Source organism: Solanum pennellii, chromosome 3 (genome assembly GCF_001406875.1).
Source record: "Solanum pennellii chromosome 3, SPENNV200".
Lineage (NCBI taxonomy): Eukaryota > Viridiplantae > Streptophyta > Magnoliopsida > Solanales > Solanaceae > Solanum > Solanum pennellii.
In genome coordinates, this window is record NC_028639.1 from 58,537,102 (window position 1) to 58,562,938 (window position 25,837).

General features: G+C 34.3%; 1 protein-coding gene across 4 annotated transcripts in view; it reads left to right on the forward strand.

The window, feature by feature from the left end:
* Positions 1 to 7,706: 7,706 nt before the first annotated feature.
* Positions 7,707 to 25,837, forward strand: part of LOC107014461 (quinone oxidoreductase-like protein 2 homolog) — a 22,243-nt gene continuing 4,112 nt past the window's right edge. Inside the window, exons 1-6 of one of the 4 annotated variants that reach the window (XM_015214383.2) lie at positions 7,707 to 7,889; positions 13,295 to 13,696; positions 14,045 to 14,153; positions 14,265 to 14,356; positions 14,440 to 14,698; positions 17,889 to 18,032. In XM_015214383.2, the coding sequence (XP_015069869.1) occupies positions 13,350 to 13,696; positions 14,045 to 14,153; positions 14,265 to 14,356; positions 14,440 to 14,698; positions 17,889 to 18,032 (951 nt within the window). In that variant the 5' untranslated portion in view covers positions 7,707 to 7,889; positions 13,295 to 13,349. The other 3 variants (XM_015214380.2, XM_015214382.2, XM_015214381.2) reach the window with 3 other exon arrangements.

The window sequence follows — 25,837 nt, forward strand, 5'->3', positions numbered from 1 at the left end:
AAGTTCAGAGAGTCGATTTCAGTACCCAAATTTCAGAAGTCTAAGTCTTTTGGAACGAGACCCCCTCGACGGCCCGTCGTGCCCATGACGGTCCGTCGTGGGTTCCGTCGACTCACACAGTTTTTCCAGAAATAAAATCTGCTGCTCAAAACGACTAAACAGGTCGTTACATAAAACTTGCAAGTAATATTTAGTAACTAAATTTTGAAAAAGAAGTATAATTGTTTGTTGTTATACACAATCAATTTAATTGTGTATATGTGATATTTTTCTTATATAATTCTATATATCTTATACTTAGTACAATATGTCTCTTATTATTTTTTTTAATATTTCAACAAACAAATAGTTTATATGTGACATAAGTATTGTTGATTATGTTTGCAAGTGTTTCACACATCTTAAAATTTGTATCTTGTGTAAGAAACTGTAACCACATGCATATCAAGAAATTGTCGCCGAATAAAAGTCGTATTTCATGTTATACAAATTTGGATCAACATATGTTTCTTTAATGTGGATAGTGTATCATTGTCAATTTCATGGGATACATTTATTTGTGATGGAGATAGTTAATAATAAGTGACATTAGAAAATTTAATCGATATATAAAACTCCAATTGCATGTACAAATTTCTTTGTTTGATTCAAGATTATGAGTCCTTTCTGGAAACTATTCATTAAATTATTTAAATATAATCATATTACAAAATATAATATAATCGATCTATGCTCACGACTAAGAAACTTAATATAAATGGTTGAAATATTTAAAATATCTTATTTAAAAAATGTTGGGTGTAGCATCCACTCAAAGAAATAATAATTTTGTATGAATCTAAAGTCTATATCATTTATACTACAAAAATATGTCATACATATCACTATTTTCCTACTAATAACATTATATTTTTGTAAAACAAAGATATACCTATTACTTACCTGAATCTTAGGTAAAAATCTGAAACAAAAGAAAAATAAATAAGAATTAATAATTAGCAAAAACAAATCAAGAAAAAAAATATATTAAAGAAAAATAAATACAATAAATATCAAGAAGTATATACAGGGGATAAAAAGTAAAGAAATGATAATAGATTACAATTTATTTATATATATAGATTTAGTAAAGTTAACTATTCATAAACCTAACTAAAGAGATTTCATGCATCAGTTGTACCATTCAATTCAATTAAATTAAATATACGTCTAGAAAACTAAAAAATATCTTGATGCTTAGAAAACTGATTTTGATACTTAAAAATCTGAAAAATGCTTAAATACAATATTGGGGGAGGTGTAACTCATAACTAATGAATAAAAAAATTAACTTTTGTGTTGAATTAGTAGCTAATAATTAATTAATATAAATAATTTCTAACATTTTAATTTAGTGTAGAGGCAAAAAGGTAATCCAACTTGCACTTTGGTGCTTCTCAAAGTAAAATGGAATTGTTTGGTATCTACTTTTTTTGGTGTAGATCAAATTATAGAATTACTAGGGAGCTAATAATTTTGGTTAGGACTGCAAATTTTTGAAGGTGGCCACCATNATATAAATAATTTCCAACATTTTAATTTAGTGTAGTGGCAAAAAGGTAATCCAACTTGCACTTTGGTGCTTCTCACTTTTATTAATAATAATAATAATAATAATAATAATAATAATAATAATATGAAGATGTTTTGAAGATAGATATAATTCCATTCACAAAGTAAAATGGAATTGTTAGGTATCTTTACTTTTTTTGGTGTAAACAACTATGTATAGAAGATGTAGATCAAATTATAGAATTACTAGGGAGCATATAATTTTGGTTAGGACTGTAAATTTTTGAAGGTGGCCACCATGTACTTAATGCTGAAAAATACAACTTTATCAATGTTCAAAATATATATATATACATACATACATATATATATATATATATATATATATATATGAATAATTTACAACATTTTAATTTAACGTGGAGAGAAAAAGATAATCCAACTTTGCACTTTAATGCTTCTCACTTTTAGTAATATATGAAGATATGATGATTAATACATAATTGTTATAAAATATTATAGTGTGGATGTCCACTACATCAAGAAGTTACTCACCCATTATCTCCACTATTTTCCTCATTATAAAGATGATCATAACTTCCATAACCTCCGCTTTTATAATCATTATTCTTGTAACCTTTCACTTTCATGCTCTAAGAGTCTGCTTGATATTGCGATTCAAAATTGTTTATTTTTAGAATTATTTTTTAGAAATAGTTTTTCAGAAAATTGTGGTTTTTCAAAAACAATTTTTGTTTGGATAATTTATTTGAAAAAATGTTTTTGAAAAGCAAACTGCTTTTGATTGATCTTTTTACTAAAATCTCTTTTGAAAGTCGAATTACGAAAAATTAAAAATACCCATATACTTTTAATTATATTAATATTATACTTTACTTTATAGAAAGCAACTAATATAAATATCTACTATAAAAAAAATAATTTTTATTTTTATTAAATTAGAATAAACATATTCATATTTTAAAGGGAATATTTATTTTTTTTAGAGAGAAAAAAATATATATAATATAATAAATATTTTTTCTAATCTTACAAAAATGTTGGTGTTACCTTTTTTTTTCTTTCTAATTCTACAAGATAATACGTAAAACAATATACAAAGTAGAAAAATTATGAAATAATAATACACAAATGTAAAATAAGATAAATATGAAAAATAAATTTTAACAAGAATTATGAGATATGTTAATTAATCAATAAGTGATATATTGAATTCTCAATTTCACACTTATAATTGATTGGATTCTCAATTGCACATTTAAAGTGCAGACCTCATTGCGGTGTAAGACGTCCACACCGTGAGAGACGTCGCAAACTCCTATTTGCCTTCAGTTGCGTCGCACGTCCATCACAAGTAATTTAGCCTCTGAATCTAGTAATCACTCAAACATGGTGTGGAGGCTAACTCGAAGTGTGAGCCCCAAGTCGCGGACAACAAATCTTTTCCACCCGATCCATAATATTAATAATGTTTGTACTTACTCTCTTCCTTCACTATTTTTATTTGTTCATTTTGAAGTTTGCACGCTTTTTAAAAAATAACTATTGATATGAAATTTAGAGAACACAATCAAAAACTCTCTCTCTTCCCCCCCACCCCTCCCCCGCCCTTTACTTAAAAAATATTTGAATTCTCACTGCACACTTATAGTTTATGGAAGTTGCATCACCCCCTTTGTCTATTTTAAAACAAAATTATTTGCTCCTTAAATGTTGAGGTTGCAAAGAAGATGTGTGTCACTCTCCGAGCCTACACCTTGGTTGCGACTGACACTCGAAGACCATTGCTGACCCCAAGCGAACCCTTGGTCTGACTTTCTTAACTCAGTGAAAGACTTTATCACAAGAGATAACTCAAGAAATAACTTAACATATATACTTAGCCAAAATGGCAACTCAAGTCTTAATCGTTTACAAGTATAATGAAAAAACTAAAGAAACTAATACTATCGGTCTATGAAGCCTCTAAAATAAAGAGGGATGTTGGGCCTGGTTAGGATCGGAAATAAGCAGGTGTAAACGCGGAAGCTAGCAATGCAAACCTCAAAAGATCACAAGTAAGAAGACAACGAGAAATATACCAAAAGACACAGAGATTTAACGTGGTTCGGTCAATCGACCTACGTCCACAAAGGAGATGAGCAATTCACTATAAATATGAGAGTACAAAATACAGAGGGAAACAACCTCAACCAATTCACTCGGAATACATGGGAGGTTCACACAAGTGATAACGTATCAAGCTTGTGACCCACAAATTCTCCCTCTAACCAAAACTCTCAAAACCCTTAAGACTACATTGTGAATGCTAATTAAGTTAGAAGGAACATTCCTCTATTTATAGAGTCCTGAACCTTTTCCTACAAGAAAAGGATTAGTCAATCCAAAACCTTTTCCTAAAAGGAAAAACCTATTTATAGTAAGAAATTTAGGGCAAATAAAACCCAACAACAGGACCCCTAACCATCCTAACAACTGAAAACTAAAACAATAACTGAATGATAAACATGTCCTCCTGAATGAAGGCAGACTCACCAACTGGCTCTGAGCTGCTCACTAGATCAACGGTACGCTGGATGCTGATCCTAGTTACCTGCGTGTGCATCATAAAACGATTCAGGCCAACTGGCATCAGTGCATTGAATATACGAGTATGCGAGGTGGAATGCTAAAACAACTTAAGCTTGAAAAGGAGTCTTGGCTCTGCTCAACTCATGGATACTCAACTCAATATANTTTTGGCACAGGACCCCCAATCATCTTAAAAGCAAAAAACTAAAAGAGTAAATAAATGATAAAAATGACCTCCGAAATCAATGGAGGCTCACGAACTGACTTTGAGTTGTGCACTAGATCAACGGTACGTCGAATGTTGATCCTAGTTACCTGCATCTGCATCCTAACATGATGCAGGCCAACTGACATCAGTATATTGAATGTACGAGTATGCGAGTGTGAATGCTAAAACAACTTAAGCTTGAAAAGAGTAAGAAGGAACGCGAACTCGAAAAACACATGCGATATATATATATATATATATATATATATATATATATATATATATTAAACTTTAAAGCAACTGAAAACAATCCTAGTTCATTAAATATAAAGCAATAACAAACTTAATTTTACTCATTTAAAGTAATATAACTACTGTTGGAGATTCTCTAACTGACAACAATCACTATGAGCCTAAGTGATGGTACAAAATTTTACATCGCGCTGCCGAGGACCATCTTATGCCTTTCCATCGGTATAGGACCTTACTTAACTTAGTGGATCCACTAGCTTAACTTAAGTGATAATCTAAAAAGTATGATACTTTAATGTCTATGAGAGGCGTAAGACGCCAGGGCCCAAACTTCAGAGGCAAAGTTGGGGCGCTCTGGCTGGCACGACAACCTAACCCTTGTACCTAGGTGTTCTCGACTTTTCTCATTTTTCATCTCTAAACCCTCTAAACTTCTATGATTCTTTCTCCAAACACTTAGGATCATTAGTACCCTCAATACCCAATAGATTTAACTCAAAATAACTCGAAAACACGAATCAAATCGACATTAGGCATTCAACAACTCCACCAACAAGAATTTGATAATGTTCTTCAAAAGCTTCACATATTAACATGTAAATAACTCACCAACAACTAAATCGAAAAAAGTTTGGTGTGTGGGTGAACTGACCTAATACCAAATGATCTCACATACCTTTATAGGGATCACCCCCGACGAATTCCACTGACAAAGCTTGACGTTCTTAGCGAATCCTTGACTTCTCTATACCTTCCTCTTCTTTTTCTCTCTTCTCCAAGCCCTAAGCGTAATTCCTCTTTTTTCAAACCGAACTAAATTTAGTTTCTACTCCAATAAATTCCTAAAAATGAATTAATTAAATTAGGCAAGGAAAAGACAACTTTGCCCTCCCCAAATCCGGATTGGACTTTCCTTAATCCGACAACCCAACTTTCATGAAAGCATATATCACTCATACAATATTGAAATCTCGCAAACTCGGCGGCGTTGGAAAGATTATTCAAAGGTCTTTCCAACTATATCTTGAACTACTTCTTACTAATTCTGATCTAGGAGCTATGGTCGTTTGAAAATGATCAAAACTCGCTTTCCTAACTTAGTCAATATTTCAGATTTTTCTTATTCTTTCCACAAATAAATATTTCCAGATTTTAAACTCTTTTCTAGTCGTTTCTAGTTGCGAGATGTTACAATGTGGTTCATTCTCTTTAAGAAAGTGAGAGGTAAAAAGATAATTAAAACTTTAACTTTATAAATATTCTTTTATTTCATATTAGTTTTCTATATTTTAAAAATAAATTATGTATGTTTTCTTTTATTCTTATTTATTTTTACTTTTTTTTTATCTTTCGTATATTCTGTATTTTCTCTTCAACAGACCAAGTAACACTGGTAGTGACTCACCTTCAGTATCAGGTCTCTGTCCTCACCGAATTTTTACCACCAAGCCAACTCTAATATTCAAACCATACACTTTTCACCATAACTTATTTTGCATCAATTTAAAAATTTTGTTAGTAACTCAAAATTAAAATCAAAATTGAAGGTTAGAATGATCGAACTTTAGATTCATTAATGGAAAAGAATTGATTGAGTAACACATCCAAATAATGAACAAAAACAATTAAGAAAATTATTGGGTTTGTCATCACGCAAGCCTATACCCTAGCATGGACAACACTCAAGAATCATCGATGGCCCCAAACGAACCTCATTCTGGCTGATTAAAAGGAGAAGACTAACTCATGCATACACAAACATCAAACTGAAAGAAATGCTAAATCAACAATGCAATAAGTTACATAAGTTTTAAATAAAACGTGTGAAACCGAAAGACTCTCCAAAACTGTCCATCTATGAAGCCTCCATCGTACACAAACGAGTGTCGAGAAAAAATCGACGACTCCTCAAGAGAATTACTATTGAAAACTCATAAAACTAGAGTCATCCAAAAGTAAGGAAATCTCACTCAAAATCTGATGAGTAGACGAAGTGGTTTATACACTCTTGTTGAGGATGCTAAGAACATGTATGTGCATCATTAAAAAGTGCAGGTCGAATGACATTAATACATTGAATGTAAGAGTATACATACAATATAACTGAATAACAAATAACTCAATGAAAGAATTACAGTAAATATTGATATATACTCAACTGAGTGTAAAGATATAAAGGAGCGAAGTTACTAAAACATAAGAAAAACAGTTACTCATCTTTGCACTGAATACATCAAGTGATATAATAAAAAAATACGTTTTTAACTCTATCTGAAAGATTCTTTAACTAAAAAATACTTTTGCTTAAATCTTGGTTAAACCACTTTTTCAAAACTCATCTTTGCTTTGTCAGGAAATCAGTTTAAAACAAAAATATTTGCTTTAAAAGATTTATAAAAATTATGACTAAAAAATAGGGTCATTCTGAAATATAAACATTAACGAATCAACTCAAGAATCACAATGTGTATATGTATATATATATGTATATCTTATTCTCTTTCGTCTTCAAATCTATTTATGAAATTATACGAAATTTATTATCGTAGTCGTAATAGTTAGTATTATACCAACAACATTAGTAGTAAAAAGGGATCAAGAAGCAGGGACAAAGGGAAATGTTGCAAGTTGGATAGAGCAATTTTGGAATCTTAAAAAAGGTAATAATCTATCTTTTTTATTTTTTAAGTACGAAAAAGGCGTAACTTTTACCACAAAAATTTAGAACAAAACGAAAAGCATCTTAAAAAAAGCATATTTTGTCCGATTTAATTATGCTACACTGTACGTAGCATTTGGCTAGCACAATAATTAATATTCTCCAATTGACACCAACTAATCAATGACAAAAATAGCCAAAAAAAAATCTATATTTCAAAAAAAAAAATTATGAATGGAAGTGCTAATAATCCAAAAATAGGTCTGACCTAGTTTTTCGAAATTCAAAAATATTTAAAGATCAAATTATATAATCAAAAAAAATATTTAAAAATTTAATTTTTAAAATTTAAAAATTATAAGGCAAATGCTAGGAAAATACTTGTAATAATAACTCGACTTTTTATACTGACTTAAAAAAAACATTTTTTTAGGCATTTTTCATTTTCATTTTCATCTTCTCCGTATTTAGTGCAACCATCACTTACCCCTTTATACTGTCAATTTCTTAAAACTCCTCATCTCATTTCCCTTTCCTTCTGAATTTCTATTTATTGCTGCAAAAGCGTTTGTATTGCAGAGTTAGGGTTTCACATATAACTATTCGCCGATTTTGGTTAATTAACAGATAAGTATTTCTTCGATTTCTCATCCTTTCTCTTTTTTACTCATCGAATTAAAATTATCCTGATTCTGAACAGTTCCTTGTGTATATAGATTCATTAGAATGGTAGATTAGAGATCTTTGTCTTTTTTTTTGAAATTTTTGTTAGTGATTATAGGGTTTGTGGTATGAGTTGACTCTGCTTAGTTAACAGATTGTGTTTGTGTCTGAAAGTTTGCCACTCTTCCATGTTGATTTATTTTTGTAACTATTCTGAGTATCTTCTCATACTTTGGTGTGTGACCAAAAAAGTTTTTTTTTTTTTTTGGTTGTGATTTATACATAAGTTCACTGTTGAAAGTGTTTTTTTTTTCTTAAAGAGATGAGGGGACAAGGGGCTTTTTCTTTCACGAAATATAAAACTAGATGTACTTTTGGTTTTCAGTTCTTTAAACTTGAACTATTATTTAAACATGATTTTGGTTGTGTCTATTGTATTCGTATTTCATTTTAGGCTGCCTTTACTCTCTGCAATTTGATTCTGAGATATAATGGTGAACTATTACTGACTGGTTGCATATCCTAATTTATTTTTTGTGGGGGAAGTTGAATGTAAAGCTGTAGATTGAGGTTATTATATTTATTCCTTGGAATCTCAATGAAATATTTTAAACAATTTAGAAAGCTTTTACAAGTATAAAAAGTTACCATGAAATATCATACCTTCTTAGTCTGTTCGTCCTGGTCTCTACCGCCATTGTACATCTCGGTTATTCCTAATTATTAGAATCTTCATATGGCTATGTTTTTCATGTCTTATACAGTTATACTGAAACATCTATAATCATTTGTTTGCTGTAACAACTGTAACGTTATATCCGCTCCTTGCAATATGTTTTACATGTTCTGTCTAAACTGATGAGGAAATTCAGTACAGATCCACCTACTTACTTGCTATAGGAATCGCCTTTTTTTCTCTACAGAGATATGTTTGATGTCACACATATCTCTGGCAGAGATTAAGCCTTTCCCAAAAGATGCTTTACATGGCTCTTGCGAACTGTAATTACATACTTGAAATCTGTTTTAGGGGATTAGTATTTAGTATTTACGAATTCATATATTTTCTTTCATTTGCAACACATATATCAGTTGAAGTTTGTAGTAGATTTGTTTCTTGGCTATGTTTTTCATGTCTTATACAGTTATACTGAAACATCTATAATCATTTGTTTGCTGTCACAACTGTAACGTTATATCCGCTCCTTGCAATATGTTTTACATGTTCTGTCTAAACTGATGAGGAAATGCAGTACAGATCCACCTACTTACTTGCTATAGGAATCCCCTTTTTTTCTCTACAGAGATATGTTTGATGTCACACATATCTCTGGCACAGATTAAGCCTTTCCCAAAAGATGCTTTACATGGCTCTTGCGAACTGTAATTACATACTTGAAATCTGTTTTAGGAGATTAGTATATAGTATTTACGAATTCATATATTTTCTTTCATTTGCAACACATATATCAGTTGAAGTTTGTAGTAGATGTGTTTCTTGGCTATGTTTTTCATGTCTTATACAGTTATACTGAAACATCTATAACCATTTGTTTGCTGTCACAACTGTAACGTTATATCCGCTCCTTGCAATATGTTTTACATGTTCTGTCTAAACTGATGAGGAAATGCAGTACAGATCCACCTACTTACTTGCTATAGGAATCTCCCTTTTTTCTCCACAGAGATATGTTTTATGTCACACATATCTCTGGCACAGATTAAGCCTTTCCCAAAAGATGCTTTACATGGCTCTTGCGAACTGTAATTACATACTTGAAATCTGTTTTAGGGGATTAGTATTTAGTATTTATGAATTCATATATTTTCTTTCATTTGCAACACATATATCAGTTGAAGTTTGTAGTAGATGTGTTTCTTGGTTTTAAATATATTTGCATGGCTGTGAAGACAGCAAAACGTGATGAACACCATGTTTTTCTCCCTTTTTCTTGGGCAATGAGGATGACCTCATTGATATACATTGGTTCAATTTTTTACATGGCAAGTAGCTTGTGGCAAGTACAATTTTTATGTTATATTTTTTTGCATTAATGAAATGCTTTAGTCCCTTTCCAAACACTTAGTACTATATTAATTTATTTATAAGTAGTTAGGTCATGCTATATACAATGACTGGTACCAATTAATTTTGCCAATTATGGAGGGGGGACCTCATGGTTTAAATCCTGATTTAGGAAATCAGCTTTAGTTTTGAGATAATTTTCCATGATTATAAATTTTTTATATATAGTGTATTATAAGGTTGTGTCTGGCATTATTTGTCTAGGAAGTACCAATAGATTCTGTCTGTAGGGTGATCCCCTGACCCTTTTACATGCAATCTTCATGCCTTCATTTTTTTTTCATTTACTTTGCTTTGTAAGCATTTTAAAACTTATTCTCTATTATAATATGATGCATTATTGATCCCTCCCCTTCCCACAAGCCTAGTTGGTGTTCTTTTAATTAATTTATTTTTATGAGCGTGTGTGTTCAGGCTAGCTTTCGCGCACCTTGACTAAATCCATGTGATACCTATCACATCCCACCAACACCATGTATCTGATTACTAAGATGAGGTTTTTTGTGTTGAACCTATTTGCTTATGATTCATATTTCCTTTTGAGGAAGAAATGTGAGGGCACTCTCCATGTTTAACCAGTTGTGAGTTTGAGTCACTAGGGTCGGGGAGCAAATATTGAGGCTCTAGGAGGAGTAAAAAGCTGCAGTTAGTGGTGGTATTCATTTGGTTTCTTATGTACTGTTTAATAATGGCATTTCTCATTTGTAACAGAGATTTTTTTTTTTTTAAAAAAAACAAAGATAATAGGTTGCCCAGAAGAATTTTGTGGCTAATGTTGAGAATTAGTATTCCATTGGGTTTGTGCTTCATTTGATTGGTGAAGGTGAAGGTTCAAGTGAAAGGTTGAGTGGTCCCCTTCTCCAACTCTACCCAATCCCCATGCCCTCACACTGCACTAACTTCAATGCAAAATGACATCATTTTTCTATACAATATAATAGTGGAGAACTTATATTCTACTTCAACATCTGCATGAAACTGTCGGCCATCATGTGTGCTTTGTTTGGGATCTTCCTTCCCATTATTCCACCGTCTATGTTGCTTGGACTCTTAAAAAATATCGATGGTGCTCGTCATATTTCTCAAAGTTACTGCTTTTCTTTTTTGATGAACTCGTCATGGATTTGTCAATAACTTATGGTTACTGATGAAGGATTCTATGAAAATAACGTGTTACATATTAGCTGGTTTGGTGTGTGTACTGATAATTTTTTTTATATATGTTTGGTTGTCACATTTTAATACAAGTTATCCACTGGGACGTGCTTGTTGAAGTTGAACTGTTGAAATGGCTTAATCTAGCGATTTCCAGAGATTTGATCTGTTATCTTTCTTTGTTTCTTTTTGTTTTCCACCTGCTGTCTGGTTACTAAGGAGACTCGAATATGAGATTTCTGATAAACATTTTTTTAGGCATTGACTAGTGCAACCATCACTTACCCCTTACCCCTTTATATTCCTTTCAATTTCTTAAAACTCCTCATCTCATTTCCCTTTCCTTCTGAATTTCTTCTTTCTATTTATTGCTGCAAAAGCGTTTGTATTGCAGAGTTAGGGTTTCACATATAACTGTGTGTGTACTCGCCGATTTTGGTTACTTAACAGATAAGTATTTCTTCGATTTCAAATCCTTTCTCCTTTTTACTCATCGAATTAACATTATCCTGATTCTGAACAGTTCCTTGTATATATAGATTCATTAGAATTATAGATTAGAGATCTTTGTCTTTTTTTTTTGAAATTTTTGTTAGTGATTATAGGGTTTGTGGTATGAGTTGACTCTGCTTAGTTAACAGATTGTGTTTGTGTCTGAAAGTTTGCCACTCCTCCATGTTGATTTATTTTTGTAACTATTCTGAGTATCTTCTCAGACTTTGGTGTGTGACCAAATTTTTTTTTTTGGTTGTGTTTTATACATATGTTCACTGTTGAAAGTGTTTTTTTCTTTTTTTCTTAAAGAGATGAGGGGACAAGGGGCTTTTTCTTTCACGAAATATAAAACTAGATGTACTTTTGGTTTTCAGTTCTTTAACCTTGAACTATTATTTAAACATGATTTTGGTTGTGTCTATTGTATTCGTATTTCATTTTAGGCTGCCCTTCTCTCTGCAATTTGATTCTGAGATATAATGGTGAACTATTACTGACTGGTTGCATATCCTAATTCATTTTTTGTGGGGGGAAGTTGAATGTAAAGCTGTAGATTGAGGTTAGTATATTTATTCCTCGGAATCTCAATGAAATATTTTAAACAAATTAGGAAGCTTTTACAAGTATAAAAAGTTACCATGAAATATCATACCTTCTTAGTTATGGTAAATCAAGTATTAAGTGCTCGTGACATGTGCAATTAGACAAAATCTCATATAATCAAATTTGATATTCTGTAAAGGTGAGATGTAAAAAAATTGTCTACGAATCATACTACCGTTTTTAAGCAATCTAAATATATATCGTAGAAATATTATTTTATTCTACAAAAAAATTTAAGGTTTATAATAAAAATACGCTTAAAAGGAAAATGAAAAAAGAGATAGATTTGCTAGTCAGGAAACATACCTCAAAGCTTGATGGCAATTGATCATTGTTGTTATTCATTTTCCAGAAATAATCTGGGAGTGACATCTCATCTTTCTTATATTTCTAATTTTTAATTGTTGATTACCAGTTAGGCATAATACATATATTAGATTCTAAATTTGATTTTAAATTTTAACTTTAACCTCCAATTTTCATAATGCACAAACAGACACTATAGTTATCCAACTTTAAAATAAATAAACACATGAGTCCTACACGACACAATACACACAAGACACCACGTAGGACAAAAAATGATATGTAGGATATGTGTGTCCATTTGTTCAACTTTATATAAATTTAAGTGTTTAATTATGCACACTCAAAATTGAAGGACATAAATATAATTTAAAGTCAAATTAAAAGACACATTTATGTATTATGCCTACTAACTAATTCAAATGCTAATTAATGGGGGCAAGCAGTAGTTGACCTAGGAGATACAAAAGGCCTATCTGTTAATTAGGATTTAGGAGTTGCAAAAGATTTGAAAGTAGACGGATGTCTTTTCCTATGCATAGAGTAAAAGCTTAGAATTAATAGAATCGTTTTCTTTTAATTTATTGACTTTATCATGTTACACATTAATTTAAAATAAGATAAATATATATACTTTGTGAAAAATTTGAGGAAAATAAATAAATATTATTTTTAGCATTAGAGGCATGTCACATCAACAGCTTTAATTTTTCACAGTGAACACACCTCAAGTACAAAAAGGGTATCTGGAGTGCATAAGACACGATTACTGGTAAGAAATGGAAGCTCTACTTGTAAGAAAACTGGGCGACCCAACTCTGCCACCAAATGCCTCGGAGAATTCGTCACTCGATCTCTCAACATCCCACCCTATACCTAATTTGGAATCGCCAACCTCCGTTAGAGTTCGAATCAAAGCCACCAGCTTGAATTTCGCAAATTATCTCCAAGTCCTTGGCAAATACCAAGAGAAACCTCCGTTACCCTTCATCCCTGGCTCCGATTACTCCGGCGTTGTTGAAGCCGTTGGCCCTAATGTCACTAAGTTCAAAATTGGAGACCTCGTTTGCTCTTTTGTTGCCCTTGGCTCATTCGCTCAATTCATCGTCGCCGATGAATCCGACTTGTAAGTTATTCCTTATTCTCTTCTGGTTTATTGTTTATTTTAAGCGGTGCGAATGTAGAAAGCTTTATTTACCAGTTTTTTAATGATCCCGATTAGTAGTGAAATGAAATGGGCCCAATAGAGCAGAATGGATATGGATGAGTTATGTAGTCCAATTTAACTTAATTAATTGATTGAACAATTGGAAATAGTGTAGTTTGTGCGTGGTAATTGATGCGTATAGTTCAAATACACTAAAAATGGGAAGTGTACTAGGTTGGTCTTTGTATATGAGACAAACTAGATGTTCCTTTTTTTGTTTTGATTCAACGGTTCAAAAAGTGTCTTAAGTTTGTTTTGGAATTGAAGGTTTCAAGTACCTGATGGGTGTGATCTAGTTGCAGCTGGTGCACTTCCTGTTGCATATGGGACATCACATGTGGCACTGGTGCATAGAGCGCAGCTGCGTCCCAAACAGGTAGGTCACCTTCCTTTGGTTTTTGGGGAGAAAAGGGTCATGCCAGTTTGTTACATGATTTATTTACACACCTGAAAGCATGCGATATCTGTTGGTTATCCTGTTATATAGGTTTTACTGGTGCTTGGAGCAGCTGGAGGCGTTGGGCTTTCGGCGGTACAAATTGGGAAGGTTTGTGGAGCAACAGTTATTGCAGTGGCTAGGTACTTGTAGATTCTTATGTATACAAGAAAGTTGATTTAAGTTTTTGTACTAAAATTATCCTTGCTTGTCTGTTGAATCTTAGGGGAAATGAAAAGGTGCAGTTTTTGAAGTCTTTAGGTGTTGATCATGCAGTAGACTTGAGCAGTGCAAATGTCATCGAAAGTGTCAAGGGCTTCCTGAAGTCAAGAAAGCTCAAAGGGGTCGATGTCTTGTATGATCCAGTCGGGGGGAAACTTACAAAAGATAGCTTAAAGCTATTAAATTGGGGGGCACAAATTCTGGTTATTGGATTTGCAAGTGGGGAAGTACCTGTCATCCCAGCCAACATTGCGTTGGTGAAGGTATGTCCTTTAAACACCCTAACTGTTTTCCCGATTACCAATTTGGTTCTTTACTTGTAATGCAGTAAATTGTACAAGAAATGTTAGTGCTCAATAGAAATGTATTACTCTACATTGTTAGTATCTTACCAAGATGTATCCCTGTTCAGTTAATGAAATTCCTCTTCCACTGCAAATTGATGTCCTATGTTAGATTACTTTGGAGTCGAGAAGGCTTCTTAAATTCCGTAATGTTAAATTGTGAAATCTGTAACTCCCATCTTTGTTGTCTTGAAATTGAATGGGTTGAGAGCAGTAGTGAAAATGGTCTTGATGGTTATGTAGTGTGTGAAGCAGGTATATTGGAGACACATGTTAAAGGGTTGAAAAGGCTATTAAATAATTATTGGAGTTCCATTTTCAAAATAGTAGTAATAACTATTGGAGTTTGTTGTTTAATTCTGTTTGTAGGCTACATGCTATATCTTGGATTAAGTTTGAACTTGTGAAGCCTGTGAATTATTGTTACCAGACTTGCCTTTGCATGTGATTCAACTTTATATGTGCTTCAGCTACCATTGTTGGTTACTAGTGCAGCAATTTGTTGAGTATTTTCATTTCCAAGTAAAGATCTTCTAACGATACAATGATACATGCATAGATTGCGTTATTCTTAGATCCACACAAGTTTGTCTCATTATGTGCAGCGTAGAAGACACCTATCTAGTCATGATGCTTAGTGTTACAAGTTTGGAGTAAGATTTGTGAGAGAATCAAGCCAGATCTGATTTGCTTGAAGCTGAAATAAATAATTACTATTAGTATGTGCTTGATTTGGTCTGCCTGATTGCTTTTATGATTCAAATTACTCTTCTAGATAATTTTGGTCGAATGGTAGAATCAAGATTTAACAGGCAACTGACGATGTTACTTGTTAAAAAGGGCACATGCATAATTAGAACCAAAATGGTGAATAAATGAAGAACAAATATGCAAAGCAACTATTATTAAACCTACTACTGCAACGACCCACAAAATATATAAGGCAAAAAAGGCTAGAAACTTTTTTCTGATATCAATAAAATGGGCTTCGACCAACATAATTTGCCCACAAAACAAAACTTTTTTTCCGAGTACTAAGAATCTGTTTGGATTATCTGATTGGTATCTAAGTGCTGAAAAACAATTTTAAGTGCTAAAACTGATTTGATATATAAGCAATTACATGTTTGGATTAGTGTTCAAACTGATAATAAGCTGTAGATGTGTTTGGTAAAAAGGTGTTGTTAAAATTGTTATTTTGTTAAAATGACAAAAATACTCTAGCGATTTCACAAAAAGTTAGAAATGTAAAATTATATTTTTAAGAAAAAGTCTGCATGACAAATATGGAATGGAAAGGAAGGTAGGACTTTTTGTTTTCAATAAGGTATTTGAGAATTTTAAAGAATATTTAGAAATAAAATAGAAAAAACGCTTGGTCAAACCTCAAATCGAAAGTGCTTATAATCTAAAAAGCCATAAGTTGGGAGTGACCAACTTATGGCTTTTGCTGATTTAATTTGTTTGAGTGTTTACTAGATCCAAATAAGCAATGTGCTTACAAGCCATTTTGACCACCTTATAATCTTCGCCAAACACCCTCTAAATTACAGTTGGGCTAGAGGTGATGTTGGACATGGAAATAGGTTGCTTTAGCTCCTAGGCAACTTCTAATACAACAACATACCCAGTGAAATCCTACGAAGTGGGGTTTGAGGAGGGTAGAGTGTACGCGGATCTTACCACTACCTCGAGGAGGTAGAGAGGTTGTTTCAAAAGACCTTTGGCTTAAGTGCATCAAACCCAATAAAAAAAAAGAAAACAATGAAGAAAGCATGATCGTTAATAAGAAAGGCAGTGTAAAGTCTACCAGAAAGATACAATAACAACAGTGTAATATGTGATAATTGAAACACAATACACAACATATGGCAAGAACCACAAGGGTACGATTAGTACTAAGACATATACTACCAAGCCTAAACCAACGCACGACAAGACAACACTCATCCCTACTAACCTTTTACCCTAATGCATGACCTCCACTCCTTTCTGTCTAGATTCATGTCCTCGGCGATATGAAGCAGCGCCAAGTCCTGTCTAATAATCTCTTTCTAATACTTCTTTGGCCACCTCTACCCCTCCGGATACCCCCTACAACCGGCCTCTTGCACCTCCTTACTGGGGTGTCAGCACCTCCTTTGCACATGCCCAAACTTAGGCAACTTTTATTAGGTGAAGAAAAAGATAGATGAGAGAAACAGATTCTGAAGTTTTTCCATAGTATTAAGGTTGAATGCTTCAGCAAGAATCAGTGATTATGATCTTTATTGAGGTTTAGGGCTTGCGGGAGTGGGAGTGGGAGTGGGAGAATACTGAAAGAATGTTTGGAGAAAAGGGTTGCACGAAGAAAGAACTAGAGCAGAATGGGACAGTGGAGAAGGGTGTAGCAAGACGTAGAAAGATGGAAGAAGATGAGAATAATTTCTTATAGCAGCCAATTTCCAAGTTTAATCTCTTAGGATTGATCATGGGGTTGAAGATTGGAGCATCAGATCTTATCCTGTATATTCATCTTACATGTACATGCCCCAAATGAGATGATCTGCTGGTCAAATTGTGTAGCTCTGAATTAGAAATGTCCAAGGCTGCTAAGTTGAGTTAAGCATGTTCTGGGCACGACTAGCTCCTTGCACCACTGATTGGTTTCAATACAAGTAGGTTAAAGTTCATGTTCACAATATAGACTGTGCCATAATTCAGACCACATCTACTATGTTGAAACATGCTAATAGCATAACATTTCGCAATCTGGAAGAATCTTAAGTGTCGAAATTCACAGTATTGTCACAAGAGGATAGCAAGACATATAATAGTAACTGCTTTCTTCTAAGACATGTTGTTCCTAAATAATTGCATCAGAGGTCTCTCCACCTTTTGTTTCATTATATGAACTAGCTACTTCCAACTATCCAGGAGACTAATAATACAAGCAACATGAGTAACAATTGACTTTTCTTACTTTTTATCTCTGTTTATCCGTCACCCTTTTCTTACTTTTTTTCAATCTCTGTTTACCTCCCTCACAAACCAAAAGAAAAAGTAGAAAGCATATTTGTTTTCCTTGTATAGTAATAGCATAATTTTTTCTACAATTTTTGTTTTACAGAACTGGACAATTCACGGACTATATTGGGGAAGCTATAAGATACATCAACCCAATGTGCTTGGAGATTCTCTGAAGGAGCTTCTAGCTTGGTTGTCTAAGGGTTTGATTACAGTCAACATTTCTCATACATTCAGCCTGACAGAGGTAAGAAGCTATGGCCTTTATTACTTATCAAATCCATGAAAAGTAAGAGAAGGATTTTAGAAATGTGTAGGGAAATTAGTATTTCATATTTGGAAAGGCTGATATACAATTCACCTGGATTCATTTTGGCAAGCGCAAAACCAGTATATAAAACTAAAGCTCGTGCTTGTCAAAGATAGTATAAAAGATTGCCGAACCCACGAGGATTAGGATAATTTTATGCTAATTGAGAGTGATTAATTACTATTTGAGAATTCCGATAGTTGAGGAAGTTTGATTGTTAAATAAGTTATTTAATTAATGAAGAGTAATGGCACACCTCAAGTAGACAAATATAATTTAGAGGGGATGAATGAGCCATGTCACGAATCCACCTGTTAAAATTAGTGATTTTGTTCACCTTTCACCAGCCTTCGTACAGTATGAACGGTTCTTACGAATACTTTCAATCCTTCTTGTCCCTTCTAATAATCATACTCCCTTCGGATATACAATGAAAAGAAAGAAACAAAAATTATAAAACACGAAGAATAGTATTCAATGATTCCCTATTGATCGACAAATGTTGGTTTCTTTCAAATATCTTTGTGACACTTCTAGAGTTGAGTTACTAATTCTTTCTTGCAATAGAATTAATATACAACCGTAGAACGTCTGACAACGAATTAAACAATGGAGAAACTCAATCATCTCTTGCGATTAATAATTTAATATCGCCTCAAGAAATCAAGTGAACACATGAGAAAAAGACAAAAAGTAATCGCTATTTAAACCATAGGTTTCATCTTAACTCGACTACAAAAAGTTTGCTCCATACGTTGAGAAAAATCAACCATTGTTAAATTAAACATTAACAAGTTCATAATTCAAGAGACGAGAAGAGAAGATGAATCAAAACTAAGAAGAAACTTGTGATAAATCTTCAAACTATCATCAAAACTTGGAATTTTGTGTTCATTTTCTCTCTTTTCATACAAAAGATGTGTTCTGTCCCCTCCACCCTAGCTTCCTCCAAAAATCCCTTTTTATATCCCTCTCGCTCAAAGCTAAAATAAATGAGCTGAAATTCTGCATTCTGTCGCACCGTCGTGAGGACCAAAACTTCACCACTGCGATGGTCATGGCTGGTTTACAAATTCCTGAAGTAGTGTCGCAGCGGTCAAAACTTGATTGCTGGAACGATCCGGGTTGTTTTGCATCCCAATGTTTCTTCAACTAATTCCTTTTCATTTCTTGCATTTCTTTCGCTTGAATCTTGTGTATTTTCTCCTTGTCTCCTTCATTGCACACCTATCATCAAAACAACATAAATAGTGAGGAATTACGACATATAATACTCAAAACTCAACAATCTTATATGAGAAGAAGCATTAACACACATATCAATGTGACTTATCAAACTCCCCCACACTTGAACCATTGCTTGTCTCGAGCAAAAACAAAGAACCCCAGAAAAACAACAGTTGAAGGATATCAATTATAAGTTCAGAGCTTTGTTAATCAGCAAACTTGACTTAAATCTACCAAGAGAGTAGAGCACCATTTTTCTTGCTCATAGTCACGTGTTGACAATGAATTCTTGCATCCCTGGAATCCCTATGCCTCACCAAACGGATTACCCCAGATTCACAAAAAGTATCAAGCCAATAAATGCAAAATGAAGGGTAATGTTCAAGAACTATGACACTCACACTGAGCAAAGAATTGTTTTGCCACATAGAAGAGTACCATAAGCTTGCTTGTTTTGTTGCTATCCACTAATATAGGAGTTCTCAAGTAAAGATCAAGTAGGGTTTTTCATTTGGTTGTAATGTGGATGTTGTAAGACTGTCATATGAGAGAGAAATGTTCTTTTCTCTCTCATCCCCACACCCACTGTTTTGACCTAACTTTACTTATGCATCTGCCGCTGGCCACCACTCCTCCGATCCCGGTGGTGGGCCATACCCTGATTTCCAACCTTATTTTCCTTCACTTTCCTCCACTCAAATGACAGTTACTTCTTCCACTTCCCAAAATCCTAATGTAAAGTTTCCTACAGATTCTCAATCCCCAACCTCGTTACTAATTATGGTACTTTATTGAATCCAAACAATCTGAATCAGTCTGCTTTACCTGCAAATACTACTATTGAGCCTATTCTATTGAGACAGGTTGAATATGACAATGGTGTTCCAGTAGATTAATGAACAGAGGCTGAAGTTACTCGTACGAACATTATCGAATACTTACGATATGCAGTGGTTGGTAAGTTTTTGTACGGCTAGCCTGATATAAAAGATATAAGGAAAGGAATACATGTGTAGTGTGTATCAATAGTACTTGTTACATAAGAGTTTTGCACAACAAGCACATACTAATTAGATGTGCTCTTCTGGAGGACTTCGCCAATTTGTTGTCCAAACATGCATACTACATGAAGGATAAGAAAGTATAGCTTATCAGATATTTAGATGCGCCTACTGATCTATAATTCGACTTTGAGAGTCTTTGGATAAACTACACAGGGTATGGCATAAATCTTGTTTCCTAATCTTTTTGCCTACATTATTTATAAAAGAACTTTTATTCACATTAGCCTCAGTTGCGGGTAAACCTCTTCACTTAGATTTGGCCACCATTAATAGAACCAGCCCTAGTTGTGCTAGAGTCCAGGTTCAGGTGGACCTATTCTAGTTTCTCAGAGTCTGTGAGAATGGAAATTAAGGCTGAGGCTATGGGAATTATTCATAAAGATGTTGTGAAATAACACTACAACTATCGTCCTAGTACTGTTCTGAATGTAAGTTACAAGGCCAAAACACAACCCATTGCAGAGTATTGCATCCTGAGTTGAGGCCGGCCCAAAGGGACACCTTTGATGACTAAGGCAAAAGTTACTTTCTTTTTCGTCCTTATGTTAAAACAATCTGGTTGTCAGACGTACTAACAGCATGAGTTTAGAAACTCAGGAACAAAATAGAGAACTTAAGGGTGTGTTTGGTATGGAGAATAACATTTTCCAATTTTCCCATGTTTGTTTGGACAAAATTTTGGAATAACATTTTGGATAACATGTCCTCTAGGAAAAGAAGTAAAAGGACTTCCTTAATGGATAAAGGGAAAACGAGTTCATTGTCTCCTTCGAACCCACCCAATGACCTCACCCCCACCTCCACCCCTTGACCATCACTCATACCACCGCCTCTGAGGCCCTAGACTCCAATCCCTCCTACTTCCATAGTATTTTGCTAGATTATATATAATTGGTCTTGTGATAATATATTTTTTCTTACTTCTTCATTCAAAAATATTTTTGCTTACTTACCAAACACTAGAAAATAAGTAGGACATCACTTATATTCCTAAAAAGCATTTTCTAGGACAGTTTCCGTCATTCTAAATACACCAGTATTGCTTGTCACTTTTTTTAAGAGACCCTAAAAATGTTAAAATTAATTGGGATTTTATGCTATAATTCGAACTTAAGGACTCAAACTCCCGCCAACCATAGAAGACAAGGACAAAAGATGTTAAATTGTTACTACTGTATATCACATGTTTAAGTTCAACTTGTTTGATATCAGATATATTTCAATGTACTAAGTCCAATAATTTGCAATTACTAGCATAATTTCTTAGTCAAATAAATTTATGTCAATGCAAAGGACCAGAAACAGAAGGATTAACTGTTATTTACAGGTCGAACTTTTTGCCTTTTAAAAAGAAAAGTGAAATGAGAAATCCCTGTTCAACTTGGGGCAGAACAGAAGTAGTTTTTAAGAAAAAGTGCAAGAAGGTTTAATGAAGATGCAGGGGTGAAAAAAATGCACTCAGGCACAATTTTCAAAAAGAAAATTTAGAAGTCGTCCCCTCAGGGCTTTTGAATTCCTCTCTGGTTGTCTTTCACCACCGGAGTTTTGCGGCTTTTTCATTTCTCTCTCTTCTCCTCCATCTGTTTCTTTCCCCGAGATGGAAAACAGGATTTTTTTTCGAATGGGAGGGAAATGTTATGACCTTATGAGGTCCCATTCTGCATCATGAATACAGTCCGACTGGGTGGAAAGTACTAGACTCGGTGAGAAGGATGATTCTAAGCAAGGCTGCATTTATATAGTTGTGCAAGAGATTTCATTAAGCTTCTGGCAACATAGGGCAGAGCTTTATATCGTGGAGATGTAGAGATATTTGTACCCACGTTTATTGCACACAGAATTTCAATAAATATGGTAGATTTATTTCAATCATTGCAGTCAAATGTCATAGCAGGTCAGTTATTATTATTCCAGAAAACAATTTCAATGAAGTATGGGGGAGACTTGCTGAAAATGTAGAGGAGTTTATTAATGAAAAATCAAGTACAAAAGGTGTAGCTATCACACCAAGAGTTCGGCTAAATAAACCCTTTACTGGAAACGCAAATTACAAAGAGGCTATTACAAGAAGTAAATGGAATCAACTGACTGAAGACAAGCCTTTGATGAAGGAAAGCACACACAAGGAAAATGCTCTGTCATGCAGATGCTTGGTGGGAAGATTCACTGTTGGTGTAGAGGATTATCCGGAATTATGTCAGGAGATGAGCAAGCCAACCTAGAGAGAAATTCCCAATTTACAAGTGTATGATATGAATGGTTTTCTTTTCCTGTTTGAATTCCATTCGAGAAGAGATGCGAAGCATATCCTTATGGGTGATTGGAGGAGACAAGGGCAAAACCTGAACCTTGAATGGTGGTCGCCGATGATAGGTGCGTTGCAGGAATCCTTCAGATTCAAGTGTTTTGGATCCAGAGTATTGGGCCTTCCATTGCAGTTATGGAATTCTAAGGTAATGAAAGAGATGGGGGATAGATGTGGAGGTTGGTTGGAAAATGAAGAAGAAATCGAGCTGAAAATCATCTAAGATGGGCTCGGATCAGGGTAAAGGGACCGAGGGATAGAATCTCGTCGGAAATTAAAGTGGTTGACGGAGACTTCGTATACTCACTTCCGATTTGGTGTGAGCTGCCGACACTCAACCAGAAGAAGAAAGAGGAGGAGATTTTGAACCAAAGAGGAGAGAGGGAACTGGGGTTCAGATCTTTTCACGGTTTTGACAAGAGGACAATGACTTTGCACAACAATAGAGGATCTGCAGAAGGGGAAAATATATCGGATATCAATATATCAAGAAAAGGGTAAGGAATAGCTGGGAGCAGTAGACATGCGCCTGGGCATGAGTGTTCTTTGAATTTGCCGGGCCCACATGTGGGTCAGATTTAAGAATGGGAATGGATTTAATTCCTGATGGGCCAAACTCTATTAGGCTCACTTCTAAGAAGCTCATTGGTCTAAATACAACACAACCTTCAGCCACTCTTTGAAGCTATTTATTCAAGCCCAATATAGTTTAAAATGCATTCACAGAATTGGCTGAAGCTATTCGAGGTGCAAAACAACTTGGAGGTGAGTAATTTTGTCAATTTTGATGTCAAATTAGGAGGTTGAGCTTTGCATGAAGGGAAAGAAAGAAGGGTGGTGTAGGCGGAAAAAGAAAACAAACAAGGATACGTTAGAAAAACAAAATCATGGGGAGATTTTGATAATTGACGAGGTTATCGAAAGTCAAAATCAAAGAGAGGAGGAGACAGATTTTCCAAACACTTTGGAAATCATGTACGCAGAGTCAGAACCAGTTCCACTCCAGATTGACATCAGTTCAGTAGGGGAAGATATGGAAGCAAATGCAATTGAATGGGTTCACGCGAACATGTTAAATTTGAGCCAACTATTTGGAGTTGATCTTAAGGGGTGTAGGAGGGGAAGAACATGCTTCATTGATGAAACTTGATGAGAGGGATAAGGAGAATGGGCTGGGGGAAGGTCTGAAAGTTACAAAGGAGAACAACATAGTCCCGTAAGAAATCAGAAATTTATTCTTCGATATGAATTTCAAGTATAGAGAGCCAAGATCCAGTGGGAGAATTCTAACTCTCAAGCAATCATGAGAGAAAAATCTGTCTTGGAATGTAAGGGGGTTAAATGGAGAGAGCAAGAGGGGGATAATGAGGAAATTATTAAAGCAGTGGGAGGCTGATACAAAATTAGAGGGATCAATAGATAGTATTTTACAAAGCATTTGGAGTAACAAATGGATGGGGTGTAAATGAAGGAGCTCAAGGGAGTAGTGGTAGGATCTTAATACTTTGGGATAGGAGAATCTGGAGGGGGAGTTGTTTCTGAATGGAAACCAAAGTATAACTGGAACATTTTCAGGAGTAAATGATGATTTCAGTTGGTATCTCAGTGCAGTAGTATATGCAGACTGCAACAGAATAAATAGGAGAGTGTTATGGCAAGAAATGTTACAGCTGAAGCATAACATTAACGGGCCTTGTGTAGTGTGTGGTGACTTCACTGTCACTAGATATCCAAAAAGAACAAATTATCACAGACTGACCGGTGCTATGTCAGAATTTTCATCCTGCATTGAAGAAATGAAATGATTGATCTTCCTTTTTGTGGAGGCTTTTTCACCTGAAAAAAGGGAGAGAATAATATTTGTGCTTCTAGAATTGACAGATCTCTATATTGTGCAGAGTGGGGGGAGAATTTTACACATATAATTCAAAGTAGTCTTCCCAAAATTGTCCCGCGTAGATGAAGTGTGGAAAAAGTCTTATTTTAAAGTTGAAACATGTTGGTTAGAGGTGAAGTGTTTCATAGAGAAGGTGAAAGATTGGTGTGACCGGCACACCATGTTATATTTTGGCGGAAAAAGTTTAAAATGTTGAAAGTAAAGCTTAAGGTGTGGAGCAAAAATAATAAGTGTTCTGGAAACAAAGGAAGGAAAATATTCTCAATCAAATTTCTAATTGGGAAACAATTCAGGAACAAAGGCCCCTTGCGGATGATGAACTGCTGCAAAAGACACATATGGCATGGAATTTGAAGATGTGGCAAGAAAGGAAGAATTAGCTTGAAAGTAAAGACCAAGAATCCAATTGCTAAAACAACGTAACAAGAACAGACGATTTTTCCACAGAATTGCAACTTCTCATAAAAGATTTAACTATATAGACCAATTGGAAGTGGATGGAGATATTGCTAAGGATCAAGTTGTGATCAAAGAGGACGTGCATAATTTCTATAAAAACCTATACAAGGAGGCAGAACAATGGAGACCTGAGTTGAGTCTGTAGGAGGCTACAATGATCACTGAAGAAGAAAAAGTAAGGCTGCAGAGACCTTTTGAGGAAGAAAAGATAAGGGTATGTTTGAACTTATGTGCAAAGGAGAAAGCCCGGGTCCTGATAGATATCCGATTGCATATTCTAGACTTTTTGGGCCCTGTTGAAGGAAGACATCATCAATACAAATCAATTTTCACTCTAATCAGATTTTTTAGAAGAGTTTTAATGCAACTTTTATCGCTTTAATCCCAAAGAAACCTGGAGCATCAAAGTTGAATGATTTTAGGCCAATCAGCCTGGTGGGGGAGTCCACAAGATCATAGCTAGATTGTTGGTTGAAAGGTTAAAAAAAGGTGGTGTCGATGTTGATCAACAAACATCAATTGGCTTTTGTAAAGGGGAGGCAAATCAATGATGCACCACTCATTGCTAGTGAATGCATCGACTCAAGAATGAAAGGAGGAGCGCTTGGTCTAATGTGCAAATTGGATATTCAGAAAGCTTATGACCATGTGAATTGGCCTACCCTTCTTAATACTCTTAGTCAAATGGGATTTGGCAGCAAATGGATGAAGTAGATTGAGGTATGTATAAAAATAGTCTATTTTCTGTCCTTGTAAATGGGACCCCCCCCCCCCCCCCCCCCTAATTCAT